Below are 27,509 nucleotides of genomic sequence, written 5' to 3'. Positions count from 1 at the left end.
AAGATGCTTCATGTAGGTTTTGAAAAATAAGCTAAGGAAAGATAAGCTTGTGAAGACACCTCCTTTGTAATGTCCTTTCTTCCTTTCGTCCCTTTCCTCTCCTTCCCTCCCTTCCTTCCCAGACTGATCTCAAACTTTTGGCCTGAAGCAATCTTCCCACCTTGGCCTCTAAAAGTGCTGGGATTAATAGGCAAGAGTCACCACGCCCAGCCATACCTCATCATTCTCTATCAGAGACACATTTTCCATTGGAAACTGCATTATCCTGAGATCCAAGAGACTTAGGTGCTAGTTCCAATGTGTGACGTAGCACAAATCACCTATGTTAATGGGCCTCCAAGTTCCTTAGCTATAAATAATAGTTAACATTGTGCCAGGTATTGCTTCAAGTGCTTCACAGTAAGGTTTTTAACTGTTAATTTTCACAAAAGCCCCATGAATTTGGTATTGTTATTATCTGCATTTTATAGACGAGGAAACGGAGGCACAGAAAGGTTAAGTGACTTGCACAAAATCATTCAGCTAATATGTGACAGAACTAAAATTTGAGCCTAAGCAGCCTGACTCTAGAATCCACATTCATAACCACATTATTTCGTGCCCTCAACTCCTGTGTTATCCGATAGAACAATTTCCACGTGGTACCTGTGACCCCTTTCTGTACTGATATTCAGTTAAAGAAATAATTATGAAAAACCAATTAACTTTTAATTTTGCTACTTCAACGTGATAGAGCTTTACTTTGCCCTGATTTTTTTTTTTTTCCAGCCACGTAACTTACCAAGGTGGGATAATTTGGATGAGACAGTGAGCACCTGTGTTGTTGTAGCTGGTGGTCATTAAATTTCAGATTTCAGGGTTCTTGGTCTTTCTCCAGCGTCAAGTTACACATCATAAATTTAGGCAAGTTTACAGGTGCAGTAGTGAAAGCTTATTTACAAGACTAACACAAATCCAACTTTTCCAAGTCAATGGCATGAAAATTCAAGCAGTCAGCGAAAACATTCCTGCAACTCAATGATTCTCTTCTAATTTGGGTAATCACTGGAGATTTTGTGAACTGAATTCAGTGAAGTATTAGCTGGAGTTGTTTTCAACTTGAAGTAGGCAACAAATTAAAAGGGATTTGGAGAATTTTTTTCTTGTGCTGCTCTTTACAAAAAAGAAAAACTTTTTTCATTAATTTGAGAAGATATGAGACTCCTTTAGTTTCAGAATGTACTTCAGTCGTCCTGTCTCCAAAAAGTAGTCCTTGGGATTATATAATATATGCATTAGAGCTTTAATTCCTCCGTCTGAGCTGCCTAATCTCTATATAGCACAGTAGTACTGTATTTGGTCTTGTGCTACAGTTTTTATGCTCGTCTCATCCTTTCTACTAGATTGAAGTTACTCGAAAGTCGAGACCATGTTTCTCTTACATTTTTATCTCTTACAGCACCTTGCATTGTAAAATATTTGCATGTAGTCATTGCTCAGTAGAACTTTGTGTTTTGTTGAATATATTGGCTTACATTAGAAAATGAATCACACTGCAGTAGAAATTCCTCTCTTAAGTCAGTCTGTTTAAAATTCTCCTGTGTTCCTTTTTTACCTGGCAATAGAACCTGTCAATATCAAGTTGCTGCCACTGGCCAGGTACAGTGGCTCATGCCTGTCATCTCAGCGCTTTGAGAGGCTGAAGTGAGAGGATTGCTTGAGGCCAGGAATTCACGACCAGCCTGGGCAATATAGCAAGATCTCTGTCTCTACAAAATATATATATTTATATTTATATATTTATATATAATTTTTTTTTAATTAGCCTGCAGTGGTGGCACATGCCTGTATTCTCAGCTACTCAGGAGGCTGAGATGGGAGGATCACTTAAGCCCAGAAGGTCAAGGCTGAAGTGGCTATGGGTTGCACCACTGTACTCCAGCCTGTGTGACAGAGTGAGACCCTGTTTCTTAAAAAAAAAAAAAGAAGAAGAAGAAGAAGTTTCTGTCTCTTTATTTAGTCTACTGACCTACAACAGTATACATGTTAGGTTTTTCAAACATTTACTTTGTCTTTCTTGGTAATTTAAATTCTTTGTCATTTCTTTAAGTCAGCTTCTTAGTTCTGATGATAATTATAGTTTCTGTTCACAATACAGATTATGAAATTTTTACTCCATGATAATTGTATTTTGATCAGTTGTTTTACTCTTTGGATCTTAATTGTTCTTGCCTAGAAAAGATAAGCTGCAAACACTAACATTTTTAAAACCAGAATCAATTTTAAAACACAAAGAGCTTTATAAAGGATTAATGGAATAAAAGTAATTTGGAAACTATTCGGTGAAAATTAGAATTTTCCAGCTGTAGAAATGGGCGTCATTTCCCACTTACCCGTCTCCACTCTGACATATTCTTCTCTTACAAATTTGTTTGTATAAAAATAGGCTGAGTAGATAGCTCTACAATCAGAACATAATGGTTTTCTAATTAATATCATCTTCAGAACTGTTTTTTTCCCCTTAGATTTATATTTCTCATTAATTGATAAAGACTGACATTATTTACCTAAATACTTTTGAGAACATTATTTTAAATTATTATGTTCACTTTAGAGATTTTAGCCATAATAAGAAATCTTTTTTGTGTGTTTGCCAAATATTAAGTTTCTGTCAGCAAAAGTACATTGTAGAAAACTATAAAATTCTGGAAAGGACAAAGAATAATTATAGAATAGTAATTTTAGATAGGTTACTCAGCTCATTTTCTGTAAGAACGTCTGGCTATTGCAATTTAAGCTTATTTCTTCCTGTATCTCCCTTTTGCAATAGATTTTGAAAAGCCATGGTAAAGATGAAGAATGTGTTTTGGAAGCAGAAAATAAAAAACTAGTACAAGACCAGGAGAAACTGAAAACTGAATTAAGGAAGACTTCAGATGGTAACTTTGTGTACATGTGAAAAAGTAAAAAGACTAGCAGAATACTTTATGCTGTACACTTCACTGTTTTTCCTAAAACAAAACTAATGCCTAAATGTTCTTCTAAGATACCAAGAATGACCTATTTATAAATTCTTCTTCAAATATGAAGATAAAACATTGTGTCAGCCAAAAGAAACATGCTCTGTTATACAGAAAAACATGTAGGTGTTTAACATCTGTGTTGTAAATACAGATGTTCTTGCCTTAGCAAAAGAGCTATGTTCCTAAAAAGTTGTTTATAAATGTGTTTTTATAAAATGAATCACATTTTTCCATCATCATATATTCCTCCTCTCAGAGAAGCAATTGCAGGGGAACAGTTTTCTTACAAGAAAATATATTGTTTATTTCAAGCACTAATATATTCTACCTGTTAGACATAAAGAAAGCATTCCTTGAAAGAGACAGATAGGCACAGAGTAGGCAATAATACCTGGGATGTCAGCTAAGAATTTGAGTGTCTCCTTCCAACATAACATTGCAGTGTAGGCTTGAAGTGGAGCATCCCAACTCCATTTCCATGAAGGCAGCGATTTCTTCTAAATTAAAAAAAAAAAAAAGTTTTGCTACTGTTTTTTTCTTAGTCAAAGAACAAATTATTTTTGTTGCATCTGCATAGCACAGAAAAGTAGATACCCCAAATTCAGTGTCATCCCAGAAAACTCTGAGTATAAGTTCGTGGCTTGACACTTTGCAACATTTCTGCATACAACAGATAGGTTTTTATGTTGGCCAGACACTGAGAAACCTCACCATCAGTTGGTGTTAAGGTACATTGTTTGGAAAGGGTTTACTTCAATCAAGATGTAGTTGAATTTGAGATGGAAAACATAAAAATAAAAGCTAATTCTGTAAATAGAACAAAAATCCACCGGAGAATATTTATGCGATACAAAATTATTTAGTCACGTTCCTACTTTTTACTTCAAGTGAAAAAAAAAGACAGTTCAGAAGCAATAAGTTAAAAAATAAATTACCCTTATAGACAAAGTGGTATATTATGTAGTTGGCATAGTGTAGCCCAAAATTCAAGAATCTTTCAGTTGGTACTGTTGCCTTTTCTGTAATTCCAAAAGATTTAGAACATGATCAAGAAATGTTATTGTTTATATGAAAATGAATTTAACAGTTACCTACCATTTACAACAGACATTTCAGAAGAGAAACTAGTGTTCTTTTTTTAACCCTGCATAAAATATAGCTACTAATTCTTTTGAAGAATGAAACCATCTATTTCCAAAACACAAAAATATTGCTTCAAAATCCTGCTTTCTTTCTTCTGTATCCACCAAGAATCTCTTTTCTTATGTTGTAAGCAGGGTGGTACAAAAATAAAAGAGACAAGAGTGTATGTGTACTTTTCTTAACCCTGCTCAATTTAGTTTCTCTTTTCATCTTTCAAAAATTCCAGCTCTGAGATATTTTGAGCTTTAACTCTTTAAATCTGGCATAAAACTTAACTTAGTATTACATGAACATTTCTTTAAAAGACAAAATCAGATTTTAGAGAAAATGAACTCTTTGACAATGTAAGCATTGTGTTTACAATCTGATAACAAGTGATACCAGCTTCTGTGTTTGAAGTATAGACTGCAGAGATACTTTCGAAGTGAATTAGTGTTCAGGTAAAGGCAGATTTTACCTGTTTGAGTGTGTCCTGTTTGGTTCTGGCAAGATATATTTTATGAACACATTTTATTTGCTCTATGTTTTTTTAAAAACTAACATTTGTAATGACCTTGAGAAGATCAAAGTTCCATTTCTAAAGAGAGTGTTTCCTCGGTCATGTTCTGTTGACCTAAACCAGTTAAATTCAGTAAGGTAAGAACTAAGAAAATATATCAATTAATAGTGCATGATTTGGATGAATTCAGTGGTACAATACTTTGTGCACAGTACCACTCAAAAATATTCACCGATTTCTAAATATTGAGGGTGTTAAGGTGACAAGGCTTAAGAAAGATTTAGAAAGGGATCTTATATTTGAAAATTGAGTAAAAAAGCAATGTTTTCTTTTTTTACAGGAAAATAGGGTGTTTTCCATGTGAATTTTCTTATCCTTCATATTACTTAAATCTAAGTGAAACATTTTCTCCCAAGTGTATTAGTGGAAACAAAACGTAAATACAAATGTTTATTTAAGCTAGTTAGCCCACATTTAAAAAGTGGCATTCTGTAGGCAGCTACTAAGAACACTCTATCAGTTGTGGCAAACACCTTCAGTTTTTAACCTCCAACTCCTATTTTGACCAGAGTTTGTAAACTATTAGCGGTGCTTCCATGCAGTAATATCACCCTAGCACAGACATTGTATTTAGTGGAAAAACCTTCTGATTTCCAAGGAGATTGGCTTTAAAGGTCTCTTCCAGGAAAACTACTTATTTTCATAAATGAATACCTTCCTGTATTCATTTTTTTTTTTTTTTTTTTTGAGATGGAGTCTCACTCTGTCGCCCAGGCTGGAGGGCAGTGGTAGGATCTGGCTCACTGCAAGCTCCGCCTCCTGGGTTCACACCATTCTCCTGCCTCAGCCTCCCGAGTAGCTGGGACTACAGGCGCCCGCCACCACGCCCATCTAATTTTTTTGTATTTTTAGTAGAGACAGGGTTTCACCATATTAGCCAGGATGGTCTCCATCTCCTGACCTCTTGATCTGCCCGTGTTGGCCTCCCAAAGTGCTGGGGATTACTGGCGTGAGCCACTGTACCCAGCCTCCTTTATTCTTGTAACTAGAAATATGTAGCATTCAGTCATTGCATGCATCCAAGCAATGATAAAAGTAAATATGGTTTAAAAAGTGATTGAGCTGCATGTGGAAATGTCTGTTCTTCGTTCTTTTAGAAGCAGGAATACATATAGATATAAAAAGCATGCCATATTTTAGAAGGAATTCTTAGGGCTGCCCATCTTGTAACAAAGGTCGAATTAGCAGTGTATGTCTCCTACATAAAGGAAAAGAGAAAACAGTAATTGGGGGAAATTGCTTGATGATGCCTTTCTTTTTGTTTCCTGCTTTCCTTTGTTCCTTCTTTGTTTCATCAGCAATTGTTTTGTTTCGTTTTGTTTTTGAGACAGAATCTCACTGTTGCCCAGGTTGGAGTACAGTCATGTCTTACTGCAACCTCAAACTCCTGGGCTCATGCGATCCTCCCACCTCAGCCTCCTGAGTAGCTGGGACTACATACGTGCACCACCATGCCTGCCTAATTTTTTAAATTTTTTGTAGACACAGGGTCTCACTTTGCTACTTCATCTGGTCTTGAACTTCTGGCTTCAAGCCCTTCCTCCTCAGCCTCCAAAAATGCTGGGATTACAGGCATGAACTGCTGTGCCTGGGCCTCATATATTTTTAAAAGAACTTTTCAAGTAATTCGTTTATTGTAAAGTCATTTAATGTGGAGCATAATTAACACTTTCCTTAAAAAGAATGCCTCTTGAGGATAAAGCAAACTTTAAATAAATTTCTTAAAGCATATACTAACAAATCAGAAACTGAGTATAAAGACCTATTATGGGTCCCTAAGTATTAGCAGCATACAATAGACATACTAGATTTGGACCAGGAAATAGAACCCCCTTAGTCCTCTACTTAAAATAATGATAATTAAACTCTCTTCCTGGATAAATGCTTTCATATCACCTTGACTTACCTTGAACAAAACTAAAATTACGTTTTACAGACCAACTTTAATACCCTTGAAGAAGTTAAGTTTTTTTTACCTTTTATTGCCAGTTAACATGGGGACCAGATAGTGAAAAGTAGCTGAAGTGCTTTTCAAGAGAAATTGGAGATCAAGACAAGATAGAAAATTACAGGGGAATTGCCGTTCTATATACCCAAAACCCTAAATTCCTGCCTCTTGAGTGTTAAGAATAAGATATAAGCTTTGTATACAAGTTTAAAACAATAGGATTTCCAGTTTCGTACAAATGAACCACATATTCATCTAAAAATAAATTTTAAAAGTTTACCCTAAGCATGTTTTACAGTGGTAAATTTTTATGGACATGAACTCGGATATCTTTTACCTACAGTTATATCAAAGCCACCAGCTTATTTTAAAATTATTAATGCTTAAAAACAGTTTGCTGTTTTTGGTCATATGATTTTTTTTGTTTTTTGTTTTTTACTTTGTTGCCTTTTAATGCACTTTTGTGATTTAAATAAGAAAAAAACATATTATTTCTTATTTGTTTTCATGTCTGGAAGTTTCTGCTTCATTGACATCTTTTTCCCTTCTTGTATCAACTGAAAAAAAAAAAAACTCTGCATTAAGAAATAATAGTATAGTTTATTTGATGGTTGCGCCAATAGGCAATATATAATTAATAGTATTTTAATTACTTAAAGCAAATAAAACTCATGACCAGTCCTTTTACTTAGGTAAATAAAGGATTTATTAGTATTTATTAGTTCACCTCTGTGTTATTTTCACGTACTGATATTATTGTCAAAACAGAAAAAAGGGTTTGCTCAGTGTCAGACTACTTTTCTTGGACTAATATGTAATGGTGATATTTCATCCTGTTTGGTTCCCTGTTACATTCGCATTTAGTTGTGACGTTTCCCTTTCCTGTGAGCTTCTTATCTGTTATCAAGGCCTATACTCGTAAAATAAACTATATGTCTTTCAGTAACCAGGAGGAACAGCTATAAGGAAGATATTAAGACAGAAATTCAAAGATACCTTATATATTATTCACAGTACTAGCAAACATAGCGATGTCTACCCTGAGGAAAAGCTTTTATAATCTCTACAGAGGGACATTAAAGCAAGAGAAAACAGTTTCTTCTCAGAAGAGCTTGTAGTCCAGATGGTGAACCAAACATATATACATAAAGGGATTCATTTCCTCCCCAGTGTGAAACATGGGCTAGTCTACCAAAAACATAAGTGGAGAGTGCTAAATGCATACTGAATCAAGGAATGTTCCAGGTGATAAAGATGTAATCAAGCACAATTCTCTAAATGTGTTGATGGACATGGAATGGCAGAAAAATGAGTGACATGATACTACTGTTCTGAGTGAGAAGAGCAAAGCAAAAAGCAGAGTGGTCTGTTAGAAGTCGATGTGTCACACTAGGTGCAGTGAATGATAATGCTGTATGGTTAAGGGGTCCATTGATGTAGCCCCTAAGAGATCAAAGGAGATGATTACGTTGAATGCCTTGGTGTTCTTTTCTACTGTCTTATTCCATACCTAGATATGCATGTTTACTACAATCCTTCATGGTAAATACTTTTCTAATGATAACAGCTTATGGCAAGTTCATGTTTATTGCCAAGTGAGGTACAAAAATTAAACTGGACAACTCTAGTTTTAAAACTTTCAATTAGGAAAAAACACTAAACTATTAATTGTGGTTTTCCTTATCATGTACAACAAATGACTTTTTCCTGGAGTTTAAATTATTTTCTACAATGAATTTATTTTGCTTAATGAAAAAGATAGCTTTTTATTGTAAAAAAGAATTTAAAATTTAAAAAAAAAAAAACCTCTCCCAAATACCCAGGTAATCTAGGGCGGTAGTTTTTTGGCTTGAATTATCTAATTAATTGGCCATATTCCAACTTTACTTTGTGTGTAGACCCTAAATATTAGAAGCTGTTCATATAGCTTTTGCTAAGTTATATGAATTACGTTGCAAAATCTGAGGATACACTGGGTAATCTTGGCGAAGTCATTGACTCTTTTTAGGCCATAGTTTTCTCCCTTGTAAAATGAGAGACCGGACTAGTGAAACTTTAATGTCTATTATATATCTCCAAATAATGTAATTAAGCAAAACTGACCATCAAGAACTGTTTTCATTGTTGGCTTTTTGACCCTTAAAATTATATTTATTTTTCATGAGAAAAATATTTTCACAGTAACTTCCCTTTCTCCAAACTTAGAAAGTTCAGCAGGTGATAAATTAAGCCATATTCATCACTTTTGAAGAATGTTTCATGCAATCTTAGGATCTTTAGGACAGGATCTGGCAGGTTTTATGCATCTGTTAGCTCACAACACAAGTGTGCTGTGTGAAATGAGACCACAAGTCTTAAATATAGAGCATTGGGAGAAGAGAGGATATGCCAGTAAGTAGAACCAATTCTCATTAGTGTTAGAGCGTGGCTGTTTAGAACATTTATTAGAACCACTGATATCCATTGATACGGAATAATAAAACTTTGCAGAAGAAGAGAAATGATTTGAGTAAAGAAATTAGCATGTTCTTTTCATTATAATTATGTTAGGGAAATAAAAAATGGTACTAGATCTCTAGAGGTCTTCCCAGCTCTGAGAGCCTTTGTTATAAAAGGGAGTATTTATCTGGAGCACCTTTTACTTTTTTTTATTTTATCAAAGTTTTACATATTTTTTTTTAAAGCAAAATAGTAACACAAGGCTTATAATGAAAAAGAGCAGTCTCCTTTAGTAGAGACAGGGTTTCACCATGTTGGCCAGGCTGGTCTTGAACTCCTGACCTCGTGATCCACCTGCCTCGGCCTCCCAAAGTGCTGGAATTACAGGTATAAGCCACTGTGCCCGGCCTGGATTCCATGTTTTCTACTTTTGTATAGGTTTTGAAAGTCACAGAGGTAATGTGCCAGCTTTCATCACATTATATCAGGAGTACATATTATTAATTAACATAACTTGTCAGTTTTTTATGTTGACCTTGATCACCTGGCTAAAATAGTGCTTGTCTAGTTTCTGAACTGTAAAATTACTCTTGCCTCCTTTTTCCATACTCTAATCTTTTTGAATCACTGTTCACAGCCCACACTTCAGATCATTGTGCAAATGGGTGGATTAAAAAAAGAAAAAAAAGAAGAAAGGGAAGTTATGCTCAACCTCCTTGAAAGTAGAGTGTCTGTGTAAATTGTTTGGAATTCTTCTGCACAGATTTGTCAGTTCTCTACCATTTGTTTGTCAGTATGGACTAATAGGTATTTATTTTATAATTTGGGTTATAATTTAATACTACTTTAGTTTATTGTTCAGGTTGTCCAGCATTCGCCATTGGGAGGTCTTTCATTTGGCTCCTGTGTCCCTTTGACATATTTCCATTTTTGATTTTTTTTTTCATTTTTGGAGCACTTGCTTACTTTCTGACATTATAAGATACTCCAGGCTTATCTTGCACATTTCCTGTCCCATTCTTAGAATCAGTGTACAGGGTTTTTTTTTAATTGAGCTGGATTCTGTGGTACTATTTATTTATATTTTATTTTTGATTCTGAAGTAGTATGAGATATTTGTAACATGAGTATATTTTCATCGAAATATTTCAAGAATGGTCTGTTTGCTTTGTTACAGCTATCCTGAGTATTTTGGTTTTAGATTGAAGGTGTTTTTATCTTGTCTCAACCAAGATTCCTATCAGGTGACTAAAGTAACACTTTGTATTGTTCACCTGACATTTATCATTTCCAAGTGAACTGTTTACACACAAGTGAATTTTTCAAATGCTTAAAGCTTACATTTTTCATTTATTCATTGTTTCATTCCTTCAAAGAGCATATTTCAAGCACTTACCAATACTAGGCAATATGCTAAGTACTCAGACAGACAGATAAGACACAGCTCTGTTTTTTGAGTAGTCCATAGTCTAGTAAGGGCATAGTTGCCCTTCAATTCAATACATGCTGTGGTGAAACTTGAGTTGTAGTAGAAGCCAACACTGGAGATCAAGGACACTTTCTTGACATTTTGAAGGATGACATTAGTTAGCCAGATGAAATAGGAGGAGATGGACAAGATGTTATAACAAAAATGAGCAGGTTGTTATCAAAGGAATATGGCACTTTTGAGGTACTACAAGGAGCTCAAGGCAACTGGAGTGTAAAATAAGATGGAGCTAGTGGAGAGAGTTGAGCAGTAGGCCTAGAAGCCATCATGAAGGGCCTCATATGCCATGTTTGTGTATTAACGGTTTTAGGGCACTCTTAGAGGGTTTTTAGGCATGAGAGCAATCACTTTGACAGCATTATAGACAATGGATTAAAGTAGCTGGGCAACTATGTGAGAAATCCACTTAATCTAATCTGGAAATGAGGACAGTGGTCACAGAGCTGGAGTGGAATGTATGAACTGGAGAGCTATAAAGGAAGTGAATCAACAAACTTTATCAACAGATGGGTATGAGGTTAAAAGAGATTAGGTGTTGATTGAAGTGATGAATAAAACATAAACCTTTACCTACACAGACCTGACAATATAAGCATGTACAAAAAAATGATAATATAATTAAGCCACAATTTATGTCCTTACTGAGCAGAAGTTTGTGTGTCTACTTGCCAAGTATCTTGGAAGCATTATTGTAGATTAACAATCCAATAAGTGATCATTGGCAAAGGAATAGTACATGTGAGGATTAAATACTAAATAGCTCCAGTGTATCACACTCTTGAATTCTCAAAAAGAGAACCAAATAAATTGGAAAGAAACCAACACTAGACGTTTGGAAATTTTTCAAATAAAATATGTTTTCCTCTGGCTCAATCCTTACAGCTATTGTACAAAGGCCCAACTTTAGCTGTCATGCCAACACCTCTAAAAACTTCCATTTCCTGGCAGAGCTTAACTGGCAGTGTTTGTTATCTCTGGTCGAAATCATAGTGATACAATACATTTACACGGTGCGTTAGTCTCACCTGCTCCTCTCACTGTGTAAATAGCTCCATAAGTGAACATTTAACACTTGGAAAGGCAACAAATATTTTTGCTTATTATGTGTCACTGTAACATAGTTGAAGTTATTTTCCATATTAACAAATGATGCATGTGCCTTTAAAAATATCTAATGGACCGTAACCTAGGACATAACAGTCTCTTATTGAATCTAGCCAATATTCTTATGAAATATCTCAGTATTTCCATAAAGCCACTGGCAAGTGATAGCAGCCCATTTTTGCAGTTAAGAAAATTGAAATAGCGACTTAGATGTATCATCTAAAGCCTCCTTGTCCAATAATATTTTTCTTATATATGCTGTTTCCAAAATAATATGGCTCAAAATAAAACAAGCATATTCACATGTCAGATAACAAGTTTATATAATCCCTTAGTTACAGATGCAGTTGCAAAAGGAGGTGGAAGGCATCCAAAACACAATATTATAATTTTTATAAAATGAGATAAAGGACTGGGAAACAGTCCAGGATGTGTCCAGACAATAATAGCCTCCCCTAATTGGAGTGATAGTATTCATTAGATTTGTTAATATCCGCTGAAATACAAAATGAAATAAGAAACACAGTTCATACCCTGGCTTAATAAGTGGCAGGAAAGCAGTATTTGTCTGCATTTGTTCCGTTAATAGCTTTATACTGGTAGTAACCAGAAGAAACTCCTAGATAGGCTGTACAAGTGGTTTTGTAGCTTCTTTTGAAAAGGAACTACTGGGTTGATATCTAAGATGTATTAAATTTATTAAATAATTTATTAATGTCAGAAATTCAAGTATAAATCATTTTTAACATTAAGACCAACTCCTGTTCATTACAAGGGCCTGACCAACTGTCTTAGTAGAAAGTACTATAGACTCAGTAGCTTATAAACAACATAAATTTATTTCTCACAGTTCTGGTGACTGGGAAGTCTGAGATCAAGGCCCCAGTGAATTAGGCCTCTGGTGAGGGCCTGTTTCCTGATTTATAGATGGTACCATCTTTCTATGTCCTCACCTAATGGAAAGGGAAAGGCAGCTCTCTAGGGCCTCTTTTTATTAGGGCATGAATCCCATTAATGAGGGCCCCACCCTCATGACCTAATCACTCCCCAGCCACGCCTCCCAATACTATCACATTGGTAATTAGGTTTCAACACATGAATTTTATGGAGAGACAAGCATTGGGACCATAACAACAACATTCCTAAAACCACCATTGTAGGCCGGGGCAGTGGCTCACACCTGTAATCCTAGCACTTTGGGAGCCTGAGGTGAGAGAATTGCTTGAGGCTAGGAGTTCAAGACCTGTCTGGGCAACATAGTGAGACCTCATCTCTACAAAAAATTTAAAAATTGACTGGGGTGGTAGAGCAAGACATTGTCTTAAAAAAAAAAGACACCATTGCAGGCTAGTCAGCCATTATTAGGTTGTGGAATCTACTGTGCATTTTATGTACCAGAAATCCAGGGTCTTAAACTTTTTTGCTGAGTTCTGAAGATAACACCACCATGCATCATATTTTTCAAGTAGCCTGTAGGAAATGCCTTGTAGAACCCAAATTGGAAACTAATATATAACTCTTTATATTGTGAAGGTGGTCCTAATGAAATCTAACGATCCCCAAAAGCATCTTCCATGCCTGACTCATACCTTTAGCAAGTGATATCAATTAAATTTGTCAAAATCAATCTTTAAATACCTTATTTAGAATTATGCAGCTATAGAAGGAACATGGAAGAAATTACAGAGCTGTGCTGACCAATATGGCTAGCTACTAGCTACATGTGGCTGTTTAAATTTAATTGAACTTAAATTGAAAATATAGGTCCTCACTTAAACTAGCCACATTTAAAGTTCACAGTAGCCACATTTAAGTAGTGGCTACCGTATTGACAACACAGATGTAGAACTATGTAGAACATTTGACAATACTGTCTAGAAATACTGATACAAAAAGCATTTTAGTTGATAATGGCTTATGTATTTATATAAAAATGCCTATATGATGACTTCTCAAGAGAAAAGATTGTTTATAACTAGATCCTATAATTTTATTTCATTGTGCCAGAAAAGTAGCTTTTAAATTTATAAATTCTGCTTTTTTCCCTTAAACTCCTACCCTAAAAGACTTCCAAATGTAGAACTTCTGAAGGCTGCAGATGATATAGAGCTACTTCAGGATTCCCAGAGTTTGGAAAAATGATTTCTGAAAGCACTATATGAGATAAAATTTTCAAGTATGACAACTTTACTTTTGCTGACCCATCTTGTGCTGCTCTTCTACATATTTTGTTCATTAGTACCTTCTTCACAATGTATTGTTTTATATATATATATATATTATATATATATATTTTTTTTTTTTTTTTTTTTACTTCTAAGGACATGAATCTGCTGACATTGTAGCTCCTTGGTAGGCAAAGGTCAATATATAGTAATTCTTGTGTGCCATTATCTTGAGGAGCAGGATGCTTACATAGACTAAATTGTCTTCCTATATATTGCTTCTTTAGTTACAGAGGTTAAAACTGTAAGTATAAAATGGAAAAACCAGTGAGGGACAGAGAAACTTTGGATGTGATGGGCCTCTGGATGCCCTGAAAAGCATTTAATATCACTTATATTCATATGTAAGTGGATGTATGACCTGAATTTAATCATGAGGAAACATCAGACAAAAACAAAGTGAAGAACATTCTATCTGAAAGTGGCCTGTATTCTTTAAAATGTCAATGTCATGAAAGATGGGGAGAAGAGGGCTGTGATAATGGTGGGGAATTATTCCAGATTAAAAGAAATTAAAGAGACATGATAACTAAATGCAATATGTGATCTAGTACTGTATCCTGGACTGGCAGTGGAAGAAATGCTAAAAAGAAATGATTGGGACAGTTCCAAAAATTGGCATATGGATGGTAAATTAGATTTATAGTATTGTATTCATATTAAGTTTCCTAAATTTGGTGACTATACTATGGTTATGTTAGATAATATTTTGTTTCTGGGAAGTACATTCCCAGAAATGTATTAAAGAGTAGAGGGGCATGATACCTGCACCTTATTCTCAAATGAGTCAAGAAAATAATAGTGTGTGTGAAGAGAGAATATGATAACAAATGTAGCACAATGTTAACAGTGGATTTGAGTAAAGACTATACAGGAGTTCTCTATTTAAGTCATGTAACTTTTCTATAAATTTGAAATTATTTTGAAATAAAAATAGAACTCTATTCGATATTTTCTAGCCCTTTCCAAGGCACAAAATGATGTGATGGAAATGAAGATGCAGTCAGAGAGACTTTCGAAAGAATATGATCAACTCCTTAAAGAACACTCTGAACTTCAGGTGGGTGTGACATGCACTTTATGCATCTAAATGTTTTGAAATAGTAATTACCTAAGTAAATTATTTGGGTTATTTGTCCCTAACTAATCAAGATGATGTACTTAATCCTGACTTTGTTAAATGATTTAAATAAGCCAGATTTTTACCTAGAGGGTAAAGATTAGTACATTGCAGGAAAATACAACATAATTATAAGGAATTGCTGACGTGCATATTTACAGCATTCCAGTTTTGGTGAACTTTTAAGCAAAAGAATTAAGCCACAAAAATGGCAGCACTGGAAAACAGACTGGTTCTAGAAAAGATGAGTTTTGCTATTTGGGATGTTTGCCATATTCATGCCAAAATGAGGCCAGAATTTCAAGTTCCACATCACACTACTCTCGTCTCAGTGTTTTAGACATATCAGGCCAAAGACTTTAGCATTCAAATATATTATTTACCTCCAAATGTTGATTTGAAAGATGGAAATGGGGAAAAAAATGTTTCATTGTTAAAGCCACAAAGTCAGATCTGGGCCATAGGTTTTCTTTCTCTTTCTCTCTAATCCAAGAAAAGAAACATTCATCCCTGTTAGGCTTGTCTTTCCTCCCTCCCCTTCTGCTACCAGCCAGTAACCTGAGTTGATTTCCCAGCCACACTTTGATCAATTGGGAAAGAGACCATTCCAGAGGCAGCCCTGGCCTTCCTTCCCAGTTTCTCCCAAGACAGACTGGTTGGGCTTGTCTTCAAAATTTGGCAGCCTTTGTGGCTTTCAGTCAGGCCTTTTTACAAATTATGGCTTTTTATTTCACTGTACACATTTCCCTGCATCTTAATGGTCATGGTATCTCCAAGGCTCAGCACTGTTCCTGGCACAAGGCAAGCAGGCACTATACTCATGGACTTTGGAGTCAGACATACCTGGAATACCTACCTATACCTGGCCGCATGCTAGGTTTTTTTATCTTAGGCAGGTTATAGCATCCCTTTGGGGCTCACTTCTTTCATCTATAAAATTGGAACAATAATGATGCCTGGCTCACTGGATTGTTAAGAGAACTAAATAAAATGTTTAGGTTTTTTAGCACTATGCCTTCCTGACAGTAAACACTCAAGAAATGATAGCTATTATCATCATCATCTGTATTACTTCATCTGTAGGAATTTTGCTGAAAGAATGACTTATTCTCAACCAACAACTTTGGCCTTGGTTTAGAGCCAGTCATGAAGTAATCTAAAGCACATGTTTGTAATCTGATAGTTCCGCTTGGTTTGCATGTTTGTTTTAACTAGCCTACTTTGACAATAGCAGGAGACAGAGTAGCCAGAGAAGGGTGAATACCCTGTATGCTCCAATCCCAGGAACACTAAGGGCTCAGTTCACATGGCCTGGAGCAGATAGGTAGATTGTCAGCAAGACCACCCCTTCCCCAGCTCGAAAATAGAGATCCTAAAATGGCTGACCTATTCAGGGCATGATCATTATTCCATGGTATCTTTCAAGATCCACATTGGAAAATGAAGAAGTCACTTCAGAGACCTCTTGCCTAGAAATACAACATTTTCCCCCTATTTGTGAGATTAAGGTTTACTCTTACAGGTTGAGTATCGACATTAGTGGACTTTGCCGTGATGTCAGACATACTTAGATCCTTGAATGGAGAATGGAAAACCAGAAGTATGCCCTCAATTTCTTATGGCCAGTATCCATTGTTGAATGTCTCCATTGTGGTAACAGCCATTGGTTCTCTCAATTCTGAAGAATGTATGTAACAGTGAGATTTCCTCAACCCATTTCCTCCCCGCAAAAAAGCCACAGTCAGCCTGGAGCTGCTGAATTCTTGGTAAAGGATGTAGAAAGCTTTTAAGAGTGATTCCTGACTGGGCATGGTGGCTCATATCTTTCTTTAATCCCAGCACTTCGGAAGGCCGAGGCGGATCATGAGGTCAGATCAAGACCATCCAGGCTAACACACTAAAACCCTGTCTCTACTGAAAATACAAAAAATTAGCCAGGCATGGTGGCAAGTGCCTGTAATCCCAGCTACTCGGGAGGCTGAGGCAGGAGAATCACTTGAACCTGGGAGGTGGAGGTTGTAGTAAGCCGAGATCGCACCACTGTAGTCCAGCCTGGGTGACAGAGCGAGACTCCATCTCAAAAAAAAAAGAGTGATTCCTTCCCAAGAACATAGTTGTTATACCTGTTTCCGTGGAAAAGACCTCGTCCCAGATTATGCCAGACACCATGCCAACAGTAGGGCCTTGTCTGATAGCACATTTAGGACTTGATCTAATTTCTGCTTGTATCCAATTTTTGAAATATTTATTAGATGACATTTGTTGAGAGTATGCTCTGGACTAAGCACTTGGCTAAGGGCTTCATATATGTTGTTTTGTTTACTCTCCATGACAGCTCAGTAATTGAAACTATTTTAACATCCCTATTTTGTGAATGAGGAAACTGAGACCCAGAGATGTTATATAATTTACCCAAAGTTGCTAGAAAGTGATAGCATTCAAAGTCAGAGAATCTTTCTCCAGAACCTCCGTCATTAACCACTATGTTCTTTGGCCTTTGCTGGTCATTGGATTGTGTTCTTAGATCCATTCTCCTCTCACCACTGCTTTACTCTGTATCTCTAGGAGGTCTGTTTCCAAAGCTTCCTTGCTGTCTGACTCAGTCTGGGCAGGTTTAGCCAGTGGCAGGCACTAGAAGACTGAAGGCAGGAGGAAGGAGAAAGCCGGGGATTTCTTCTACTCTCTCCGCTGTAGGGGCCTTCTCCTTTTTGGCTCCAGTTCCTTCCCTCCATGGTCTCAAGTCCCACTGGGCAGCTTCTAATTACTGGCCTTCACACCTGGGCTCCATAACGTCATCCCTCCAGCCCAAGAAGTGGTGGTGGCTTTTATACTATTGATAATCCCAGAGGTGCCTTACCACCCTGTTTGATGTGTATACTTTTTCATCACCTCTAAAACCAGTTTCCCGTAATATCTCTGTTTGAAGGAAAACAAAATCTCAGCTCCATAGTATACCACTTCTGTAACCCACAGGTGATTCATTTGACATCTGTGCTCCTCAGGTACTTTAATACTTAAATAAAGGTTATAATACCTTATGAAAAGTAAAGCAGATCCTGTATAAGAAAGCACTTTATATATTTCTTTTTTTTTTTTTTTTTTTGACACGGAGTCTCGCTCTGCCACCCAGGCTGGAGTGCAGTGGCCGGATCTCAACTCACTGCAAGCTCCGTCTCCCAGGTTTACGCCATTCTCCTGCCTCAGCCTCCCGAATAGCTGGGACTACAGGTGCCCGCCTCGTCGCCCGGCTAGTTTTTTGTATTTTTTAGTAGAGACGGGGTTTCACCGTGTTAGCCAGGATGGTCTCGATCTGCTGACCTCGTGATCCGCCCGTCTCGGCCTCCCAAAGTGCTGGGATTACAGGCTTGAGCCACCGCACCCGGCCACTTTATATATTTCTAATCAAGAATGCTATTTATTATGTCCTGATTGGTTACATTTTTTTCCTTCACCTACCCACCCCCAACCATTGTCCAATATGAGACCCTGTATAAGTTTCTCAGATTTAGATATCATCGAGTGCCCTGTTTGTTTTGTTCTGGGGTTTTTTTTTTGTTGTTCATTTGTTTTGTTGTGTTTCGTTTTGTTTTTTTGAGACAGTGTTTCACTCTGTCACCCAGGCTGGAGGTAAGTGGCACAATCTCAGTTCACTGCAACCTCCACCTCACCAATTCAAGCGATTCTTGTGCCTCAACCTTCTGAGTCACTGGTACTACAAGCGCATGCCACCATGTGCAGCTAAGTTTGGTATTTTTAGTAGAGACAGGGTTTCGCCATATTGGCCAGGCTGGTCTCGAACTCCTGACCTCAAGCAGTCCGCCCACCCTAGCCTTCCAAAGTGCTGGGATTATGGGTGCAAGCCCCCATGCCCAGCCGAGAACCCTTTTCTTTAACTCTTGAGTTTCAGTGTTCACCATCTGAGCCCTGCTTGAGAAGCAAAAGATAGTTATAGACCCTCTATGGTAAAAAGCTCTATCAAATTGTCCTCATGAATTTTACTTCTGTTGTCAAACTAATCTTAGATATTGAATTATATCCTAAGGTTCTTTGGAACTAACTTTCTGAATTTTACATAGTTGACATACTTTCAGTGGAACAATCATAAAACAAAGGATTATTAAAATATTAAGGAAACAAAGGTTAAAGAGGGAAATGCTGATTTCCTTACTGTAAACAGATCCCAATTTGCATATTTTACATCCTTTTGGATTTCCCCATCTGATCTCCTCCCTGTTATAGGCACTAAATAAATATTAGAAAACCGTCCCTTCAAAACATGTAGTCTTTGCCTTTCCTTATTTGCCCTGCCTCTCTTCTGAAAAAAGAAAAACAGAACTAACTAGAGATTTTTGGCTGCACAAAAGCATCAGCACCTGCCAGTTTTTAAATTTCATTTTGGAAAATCAGCCATCACTTAAGGGACTTGTCCATAATAGCTTCATTAAAGCTTTGATTTTTATCAAAAGGGGCCACACCTGTAAACCTGTGAAAGTAGTAGTATGTTTACCTCCTGTACTGTTGTCGTCTTATTTGATTGCAAAAGTTAATGTTACTAAAGTTGCTACAGAAGCATTAATGTTGAGCCTGAACAAGAGCTTGACGAACTTCTTTATACAAGCAATAACACTCTGCAACCCCATTTTATGAGATCTTTTTCTTGATGTAGACATTTACTTTCTTAGCACAAGTGATCTCTTAAGATTAATTTCTATTCCATTTTCCTTCAGTTTTAAATGATGTATTATAGTCGTCTTTATAACATGATCAGCCGAGTATAATTTGAGAAGTCAGTTCTGTTGGCAAATATCTGAAGGACAAAATCAAAACCACCCTAGCTGGGATTTTTGTCCCTTCCTTCTTTTCGTTTGCCAAAAAGCTTAATTGGGTTAACAGTAGGGGAATTTTAGAAATCATGTTTTCCTGGTGTAACCTGTGAAACAAAAGCAAAATAGATTAAGGCAAGTGGAAAAATGAACTTACCAAGAGTGTTCTTTTTCCTAAGTAAAAACCACAAATTTTATAGTTTTTAAAATTTTAGACTGTCTCAATCCTTTTTTTCACATTTAATTATTTTTATAAGTATACATAGAAGAGAGAATGTTTTTTAAAAGTCCTTGTCATGTCTATGAATTGTTTCTCTTTGCTGTACTACATAAATCATATTTTTTTTCCTTACAGGATCGTTTAGAAAGAGGCAACAAGAAAAGACTGTGAACTTTATAAAAGACACTTGCAATATACTGTGTCAAAATGAGAATTTTGTTATGTTAGCCTCTAGGAAATTTAAGTTCAGAAAAATGCACTATGACCAGTTCGTATTTTTTTTTAATGTCACACATAGATTATATTGTAGGCATTATCAAAATATTTGATGATGTTTCAGATATATTGTGAAGTCTGTATTCCAGCTCTTAAGAAAAATACAAGCATGTTAAATACCATATTTACATATTGATAATGTCACTGATATATGGTGGCTGTTTACCAATAAAAGGAAAAAATTCCTTGGCCGGTTACTTCCAAAATTAGAAGTTTTAAGTTGCACGAAACCATTAATAGCCTTGAAAGCTTTGATGAGTTTTCAGTAATGATCACCTATTTAATCAGATGATGATGTGTTTGAAAATAGTGTTCAATATCAGCAAATTTGTACAAGGGAATGTAAATAAGGATAACTGATCAGAGTTATCCACTGTATTTATAAGGAAGAGTCAGAAAAAACAATGACCTTAGTTTTTTTTAAGCCTGATGATACTATGGTTTACTCTAATAAGATAGCTATATTGATAATTATATTTTTGTTATTGTGCCCCTGCACATTTTGGTCTGTTTTTTGTTGATATTTTTGTTAATAACACATAATTAGTAACCACTCTACTGTTTCAAGTTAATCTAGTAATAGAGTTTACACATATTTGTATAACTGCTATACCACTGAACTGCATTTATTTTACAACAGTGTAGAATTCTTGACAAGTTAACGTAGAACATATCCAGAAAGCAGTATTTGTTTCCCTTGGTTGTGAGAGTAACTAGCTATATAAATATTACCTCAAAAATACATACACTGGTATCACACAGTCTTTCTACAATGTTTCTATATTCTGAAAGTTAAATATTAAATGCTATTTTTCCATTCAAATATTCATTTAGAATTTCCTTTAGACGATGACAGTGATTATAATATTAATATGATTTCAGTTGTTCCAGTGTTTAGACATGAAATCATCTTCCTTGTCTCATAAAAACCTAAATATTAAAAAAAAGGAAAATAATTACTGGAGTTTTTATTTCTCTTGTCTTTGTTTCGTCCTCTGTTTATTAAAATTTTAGTACCAACTTCACACCTAGCTAATTTTTTTCATCATAAAGTGGATGAAATGAGCAAGTACATAAAAATTTTATTTCAGATAAAAGTCAGGAGTTACTGCTAAAAAACAGACATGTAGGAGACGTTCAACAGGAGTAAGAAATGGGAGTTAGACCATATGGGCTGACAACACCATAAATAACAAGAAAAGGGAGTGCTGAAATAGGAGAGAACTGAACAAATGTTAGCTCAAAGTATAGACTTAGAAATATCAAAGTAAGATCTATCTCGGTAAATATATAGATATTGAGTGCCTGGAATCCTAGCCTACTATGTGAAAATTAAGTCTAATATCAGAATAACATACAGAAAAGTAGAAAATGCACAGTTTTAAAATGGGCAGAGTTAAAATCTAATCCCAGCTTTATCGCTTATTTAGCCATGCTAGCCTAGGCCTCTATTTCCTTGTCTCCAAAATGGGAATAATAAAATATAGATCAGGATTACTATATAAACAAAGATAATACGGTGATTCTCAAAGTTGTTCAGACTGTATAGTAAGGAGAAAGTCTGGGTGGACTTTGAAAAGCTTGAAGATTTGAAAGATTCCCAAAAAAGCATTTTGAAGTTTACATTTAAGGGACCTAAGACCTCAACCCTCTCAAGTTTACAGGTCTGAAACTTTGGACCTCAAAAGTTTGAGCAGTTTTTCCAAGGCAACATTGATAGTTAGATTGAGGGCCAGGATGTAAGTCTAGAATTTAGGTATCCTGATCCCCCAGATATCGCTCTTCTGTTTATACGCAGACCAGCTATAATTTGTTAAACAAAATATTGCAATGTATTAGTCACTTGTGGCTCCAGAGCCTGTGCCCTTTACCACCGTACCCAACTGTTTCACATACTATGTTTGTTAGTTTTTCCTAGTACTCTCCTTAATAATGGTGGTGTTTAGAAAATTGTATTATATAAGTAAATATTTATTTCATGGACTTAATTATGTTGCATGTTAAATTACTTTACTTCCCATTGTCAATAATGACTTGTTTATGTTGTATGTCTTAGGCTGTATTATAAATGCAAACACAGGAATGTTATTCTTGCCTTTTTCCATCAGAATTACATGAAGTATTATTAGACTTTCCTCCTACTTGCAAATCTGCCTGGAGGTACTGGTCTTTAGGAAGTAGCACTTAGCAAGTTCTGGATAAGCACTCCAGAACTTGGGATGAGTTATCCTTGTTGTTTGTCCAGCTAGTATCTTGGACCCCAGTGCTGCTAATTAGATTCATGCCTTGTTCTTTAGGGCCTAAGTTCCTCTCTTGGCTATTTATCCTAGTATGCTGAGAACTAGGATTCGCTTTCAGTGACAGAGTCCTGCCCTGGAACCCCAATCAAGAGCCTAAAGTTTAACTACTTTCTGAGATATTAGCCTGATGCCAGCAGCCTGCCTGGATCTCTAAATATTACCCATTCTTGGAGTTGTTCGTGATCACTGCTTTCCTGCATGTCACTCCTGCTTCATCATTGGACCTGCTAGCCACAGCTACTTAGATGTACCTGAACCTGTTGTCTTGCCCTGCCTCTGTGGGCTGGTTCAGTTCTGCATTCCCATTCCAGTGTCCACTGCCTTCTCGCTGTCCCTCCTATCTTAATGCCCAGCCCTACTAACATGACAGACCATTGTGCATTTGAGTGCCCACTATACAATGTGTGAATATAACCATGCTTTTAAGCATTGACTTTAATGTCTAGGATGATCTGTCTAAAGTCCATGGAACCCTCCTGTGTTTTTTCATCCCTTTCTTAGTAATCTTGAAAATCCACTTATGAAATTCTTTTCCTTTTTTTAACATTACTGAATGGCATTTTTAAAATTACTTTCACAGTGTTTCTTTCTGCTTTGATCGCTACACAAACACGACCTTATTAGTTGCACCAGAAATGATTTCGAACACTTTAGGAACTGTGGTAGGCTTAATTATGACCTCCCAAAAGATATCCCTATACCAATCCCTGGAACCTGGAAATGTTCTCTTCTATAGCAAAAGGTGTGATTAAGTTAAAGTCTTGAGATGGAAAGATTATCCTGGATAATCTGGGTGTGCCCTAAATGCGGCTACATCTATGCTTAGATAGAAGCAAAGGGAGATATTACCACACAGCAGAGGAGAAAGCACAGTGACCACAGAGGCAGAGATTGGAATGATGGAGCTGCAGCAAAGGAATGCTGACAGTCACCAGAAGCCGGAGGAGGCATGGAACAGATTCTTCCCCAGAGTCTCTAGATACCCATAAAACTGATACGGGACTTCCTGGCCTCCAGAACTATGGGAATAAATTTATTGTTTCAAGCCGTGAAGTTTGTGATTATTTGTTACTGCTGCCATAGTAAATTAATACAGGAGCATACAGGACAGATCTGTAAGGCCTGAACTGCATTTCAAGGGATGTGGAAAACAATTACCCTTTAACACCACTCCGTCTTCCCCATTAGCCATTTGGATAAGTCAAAGATAGCCTTAACCATCTCCTGTCTTAGTTACTTTTCTCCTTCAATAGTATTTCTCCATTGCCATTGCCACTGCCTAATTGCAAGCCATCATCATCTCTCACATGGACTATGACAACCTCCTCATCTCCCTGTATCTTCTCTAATGCTTCTCTCATATACATGCCCTCAGCAGCCACCTGGTTTAAAAGAAAAAAAAAAAAAAAACACTGATCATGTCATTCCCTGCTTGTCTTCCAATTCTTTCCCACTGCAGTAAAGATCAAACCACCAAGATCAAACACCAAGACCTCACCAGGCTCCCATCTACTCTCCAGCCTCAAGTCAGTCCACCTGCTCTGCCAATCACACCTGTATTCTTTTTGTTGTTGTTCTTTCCCTAGGATTCAGATCCTGACATGTCTGCATTCTGACTCTTCTTGCAACAAGCCAAATTCTTTACCCTGTCAGGACATTTGCATGTAGTAAATGTTGCATCCCAGGCCTGTCTGCCTTCTTATCCTGTTTTATTTTCATTATGGCACTTATTGCCATGTGAAATGATCTCATTTATGGTTTGTCTCTTCAGTGATTAACACAGTTTCTGCAGACAGTAAATCAGTGGTTCTCAACGGGAAGTGGAGAGGTCATCCTAAGGGGAACATTTAGCAATACCTAGAGACATTTCTGGTTGTCGTAACCAAGGGAATGCTCCTGGTGGATAGAAGCCAGGGATGCTGTAAAACCATTCCACAATGCACAGGACTGGAACAAAGAGTGATCTCACCCAGAATGTGTTGCCAAGGTGGAGACATCGTGCAATAGATGCTTGTGGCAGAGGGTACTGGTTGTCCCCCAATATCCATTGTTTCATTCACATGTGTTAATACATGCTCCAGTTTTTCTTGTTTTATAAACAGCTGCCAAACATAAAGACAACATTTTCCATCTCCTTGTATGTAAGTGGAAATAGGTAGGACTGTCATGTGGGGCCAGTTTCTTTTTCTCTTCCTCTGACCTGCTGCTTGAAACATAGATGCTGCTATCTTAGATCATGAGGTTGAGGCCATGCAAAGTGGAGCAACAAGAAGGAGGCTGTGTCCCTGATGCCATAAGCACCACACCTGTCCTGAATTGCTGTGAATGACACCAGATAACTGCAATGCATTGTCTCAATGTCCTAGACATAAATAAAAAGCCATAAATGTTTGTCCTATGCAGCACAAAACCTTTGTATCTTTGCCTTTTATGTTGGGATCTTAATTAAAAATTATATCCTCTACTGTCTCTGCATGCTCAACTTTTTATATTTGACTTAACCATTATTAATCAACATCACGCATTGCACCTTCACAATAACTGTGCATTTCACATCATAAAAGTTTACAAATCTCTTCTCCCTCTTTGTCTTTAGTATGGTGTACACCACCACAACAACAAACACCTCAAGGACATTCAGGCACACTATGTATACAAAGATAGCACATAACAGCTTGATGTGTAAACAAGTTAGGAAAAAGTTTCCAACTTCTTGGTGATCAGCTCTCTTCCTAAATTTGAGCAAAAAATGTGTTTGAAGTGTTGGCTTTGGCCCCTAAACCGGTGTCTTCCTGGTTAGCCAGGCTTCCTTCAGAAATCGTTGTTCTCCCTGAAGCACCACCCATGGTAAAGAATTTCGGTCTTTCCCAAGGGCTGTCAATTTCCTGGAGCACCAAAGACTCCTGGAGCACCACTTCTCAGCCAAGGGCTTCCTGGAATAACCCTCCATAGAGGTTTACTTGCTGAAACTTTAAGTTTGTTGATTTTTTTTCCCCTTGAAACAAAATCAATACATAGTAAATGTAGAAATGAAAGAAAAAAATAGCTGTTTGTCTAATTTTCATATATATACACACAAATATTCACAAAAATAAGATCACACCTGTTTTTATGCATACTTTTTTGTGACCTGCTTTCTTTCCCCCTACACCAATAAATATCCTTCTGCAACAGAATTCTACAACCAACTTCTCATAGGTCACATACACATGACCTGCGGGGGTCGGTTTGTTCAAAGCACAGGGACTCATATGCCCTGTTTACCACTACCACCAGTGAGAATTCCTGCCCCAGGCAACCAGTGTTAGTAATGAGGCTGCCATAACAATCCAGTATGTGAGAGCAGAAAAGGTGGATGAGACCCATCCCCCTATGACAAGGTATTTACCTTATCCCCTATTGGCGACATTTCATGAGAATCTTTATTGGCAGAAAATGCTCTGGAATCAATAGAACATAGTGGTTACATACGTAGACTACCTGTGTTCAAATCTCATCTGCTTTATTTGTTACCCATTCTGCATCTCAGTTTTTTCATCTTTAAGGTGATTTAGACTCTACTTCAAAGTCTTGCTGACGGGATTAAATGAGTTGATACACGTGAAGAACTTTTAACAGTTTCTCATGGTAAGCTATTCTGAACATTATACAAAGACTGATGCCCAGTCATAAATTTCCTCATCTAAAAACAAAAATCTGATGGAATTTTAAAATGTGTTAAAAGTAAAAAGTGTGCTGGAGATGGATGGTGGTGATGGTTACACAACAATATGAATGTAGTTAATACCACCGAACTATACATTTAAAAGTGATTGGTTAGCACAACCTCTTCTGTATTAACTGCTTGTATTAACCACTTGTAAGTTTATAGTTAGGTGGTATTAACTACATATTATAGTATTAACCATATTAACCACTTGTAAGTGCATTTTACATCATTAAAAACATTGGGAAACAAAGATGGACCCCCTAGTTCTCTGGAATGAAAATGCAGTGTTGAAAGTGGTAGATAGTTAAGGATGCCTTTTTTTTTTTTTCTTCAGACAGAGTTTTGCTCTTGTTGCCCAGGCTAGAGTACAATGGCACGATCTCGGCTCACTGCAACCTCCATCTCCCAGGTTCAAGAGATTCTTCTGTCTCAGCCTCCCAAGTAGCTGGGATTACAGGTACCCGCCACCACGCCTGGCTAATTTTTGTATTTTTAGTAGACACCAAGTTTTACTATGTTGGCCAGGCTGGTCTCAAACTCCTGACCTCAGGTGACCCACCCGCCTCAGCCTCCCAAAGTGCTGGGATTACAGGCGTGAGCCACCGCACCCGGCCTGAGGATACCTATTCTTAACAACTGTAATCAGTCATTCCCCTGCCACCCCTCTTCTCCCACCTCAGAGAAAGCACAGAGCCCCATTTGCTCAGGTATGCAACTAATGTTTGCTTATCTGAATTGAATTCAGTTCAATTCTAGTGTGTCAAATTCTTTTCAGATGACTCTTCCCATTCCCCATCTTTAGAGTGTGTCCTGTTGTCTTAAGATTGTGATAGGATCAGAAACAATTTTGACAAACATTCTTAAAATACATCCAGACACAGATATATTTCACTTCAAATCCCATTGGCAGATTTGATATTATAAAAGGGCCTGGGTTTGGGGTGTTTTGTTAGTTACTTGAACCTTAACTGCAACTTTTTTTTTCCTTTCTCAATGATTAAAATAATTATGTATGTATATATGCATGTATATTATGATGTTTTACGTCTTTTTTTTTTTTCAAAATGGGGTCTCGTTCTGTTGCCCAGGCTGGAATGCAGTGGCACGATCACGGCTCGCTGCACCCTCGGCCTCCCAGACTCAAGTGATCCT

General features: G+C 36.8%; 1 protein-coding gene and 1 non-coding gene across 4 annotated transcripts in view; both read left to right on the top strand.

Annotated features, from left to right (window-relative positions):
* BCAP29 (B cell receptor associated protein 29) overlaps window positions 1-25,115 on the top strand; it is a 42,260-nt gene extending 17,145 nt beyond the window's left edge. For all 3 annotated transcript variants that reach the window (XM_033195083.1, XM_033195085.1, XM_033195084.1), the window contains 3 exons: window positions 2,810-2,918; window positions 14,869-14,969; window positions 20,208-25,115. In XM_033195083.1, the coding sequence (XP_033050974.1) occupies window positions 2,810-2,918; window positions 14,869-14,969; window positions 20,208-20,243 (246 nt within the window). In that variant the 3' untranslated portion in view covers window positions 20,244-25,115. The remainder of the gene's footprint in view (window positions 1-2,809; window positions 2,919-14,868; window positions 14,970-20,207) is intronic.
* LOC117073918 lies at window positions 5,767-5,910 on the top strand. The gene has a single exon (XR_004433458.1). It is a non-coding gene; the product is annotated as a small nucleolar RNA U109 (small nucleolar RNA).
* Window positions 25,116-27,509: the final 2,394 nt, after the last annotated feature.

This window comes from Trachypithecus francoisi, unplaced genomic scaffold (genome assembly GCF_009764315.1).
Source record: "Trachypithecus francoisi isolate TF-2019V2 unplaced genomic scaffold, Tfra_2.0 Lachesis_group4, whole genome shotgun sequence".
NCBI classification, from domain to species: Eukaryota; Metazoa; Chordata; class Mammalia; order Primates; family Cercopithecidae; genus Trachypithecus; species Trachypithecus francoisi.
Note: the sequence above shows the minus strand (reverse complement) of the source record. Positions and strands in the feature narration are given on the sequence as shown.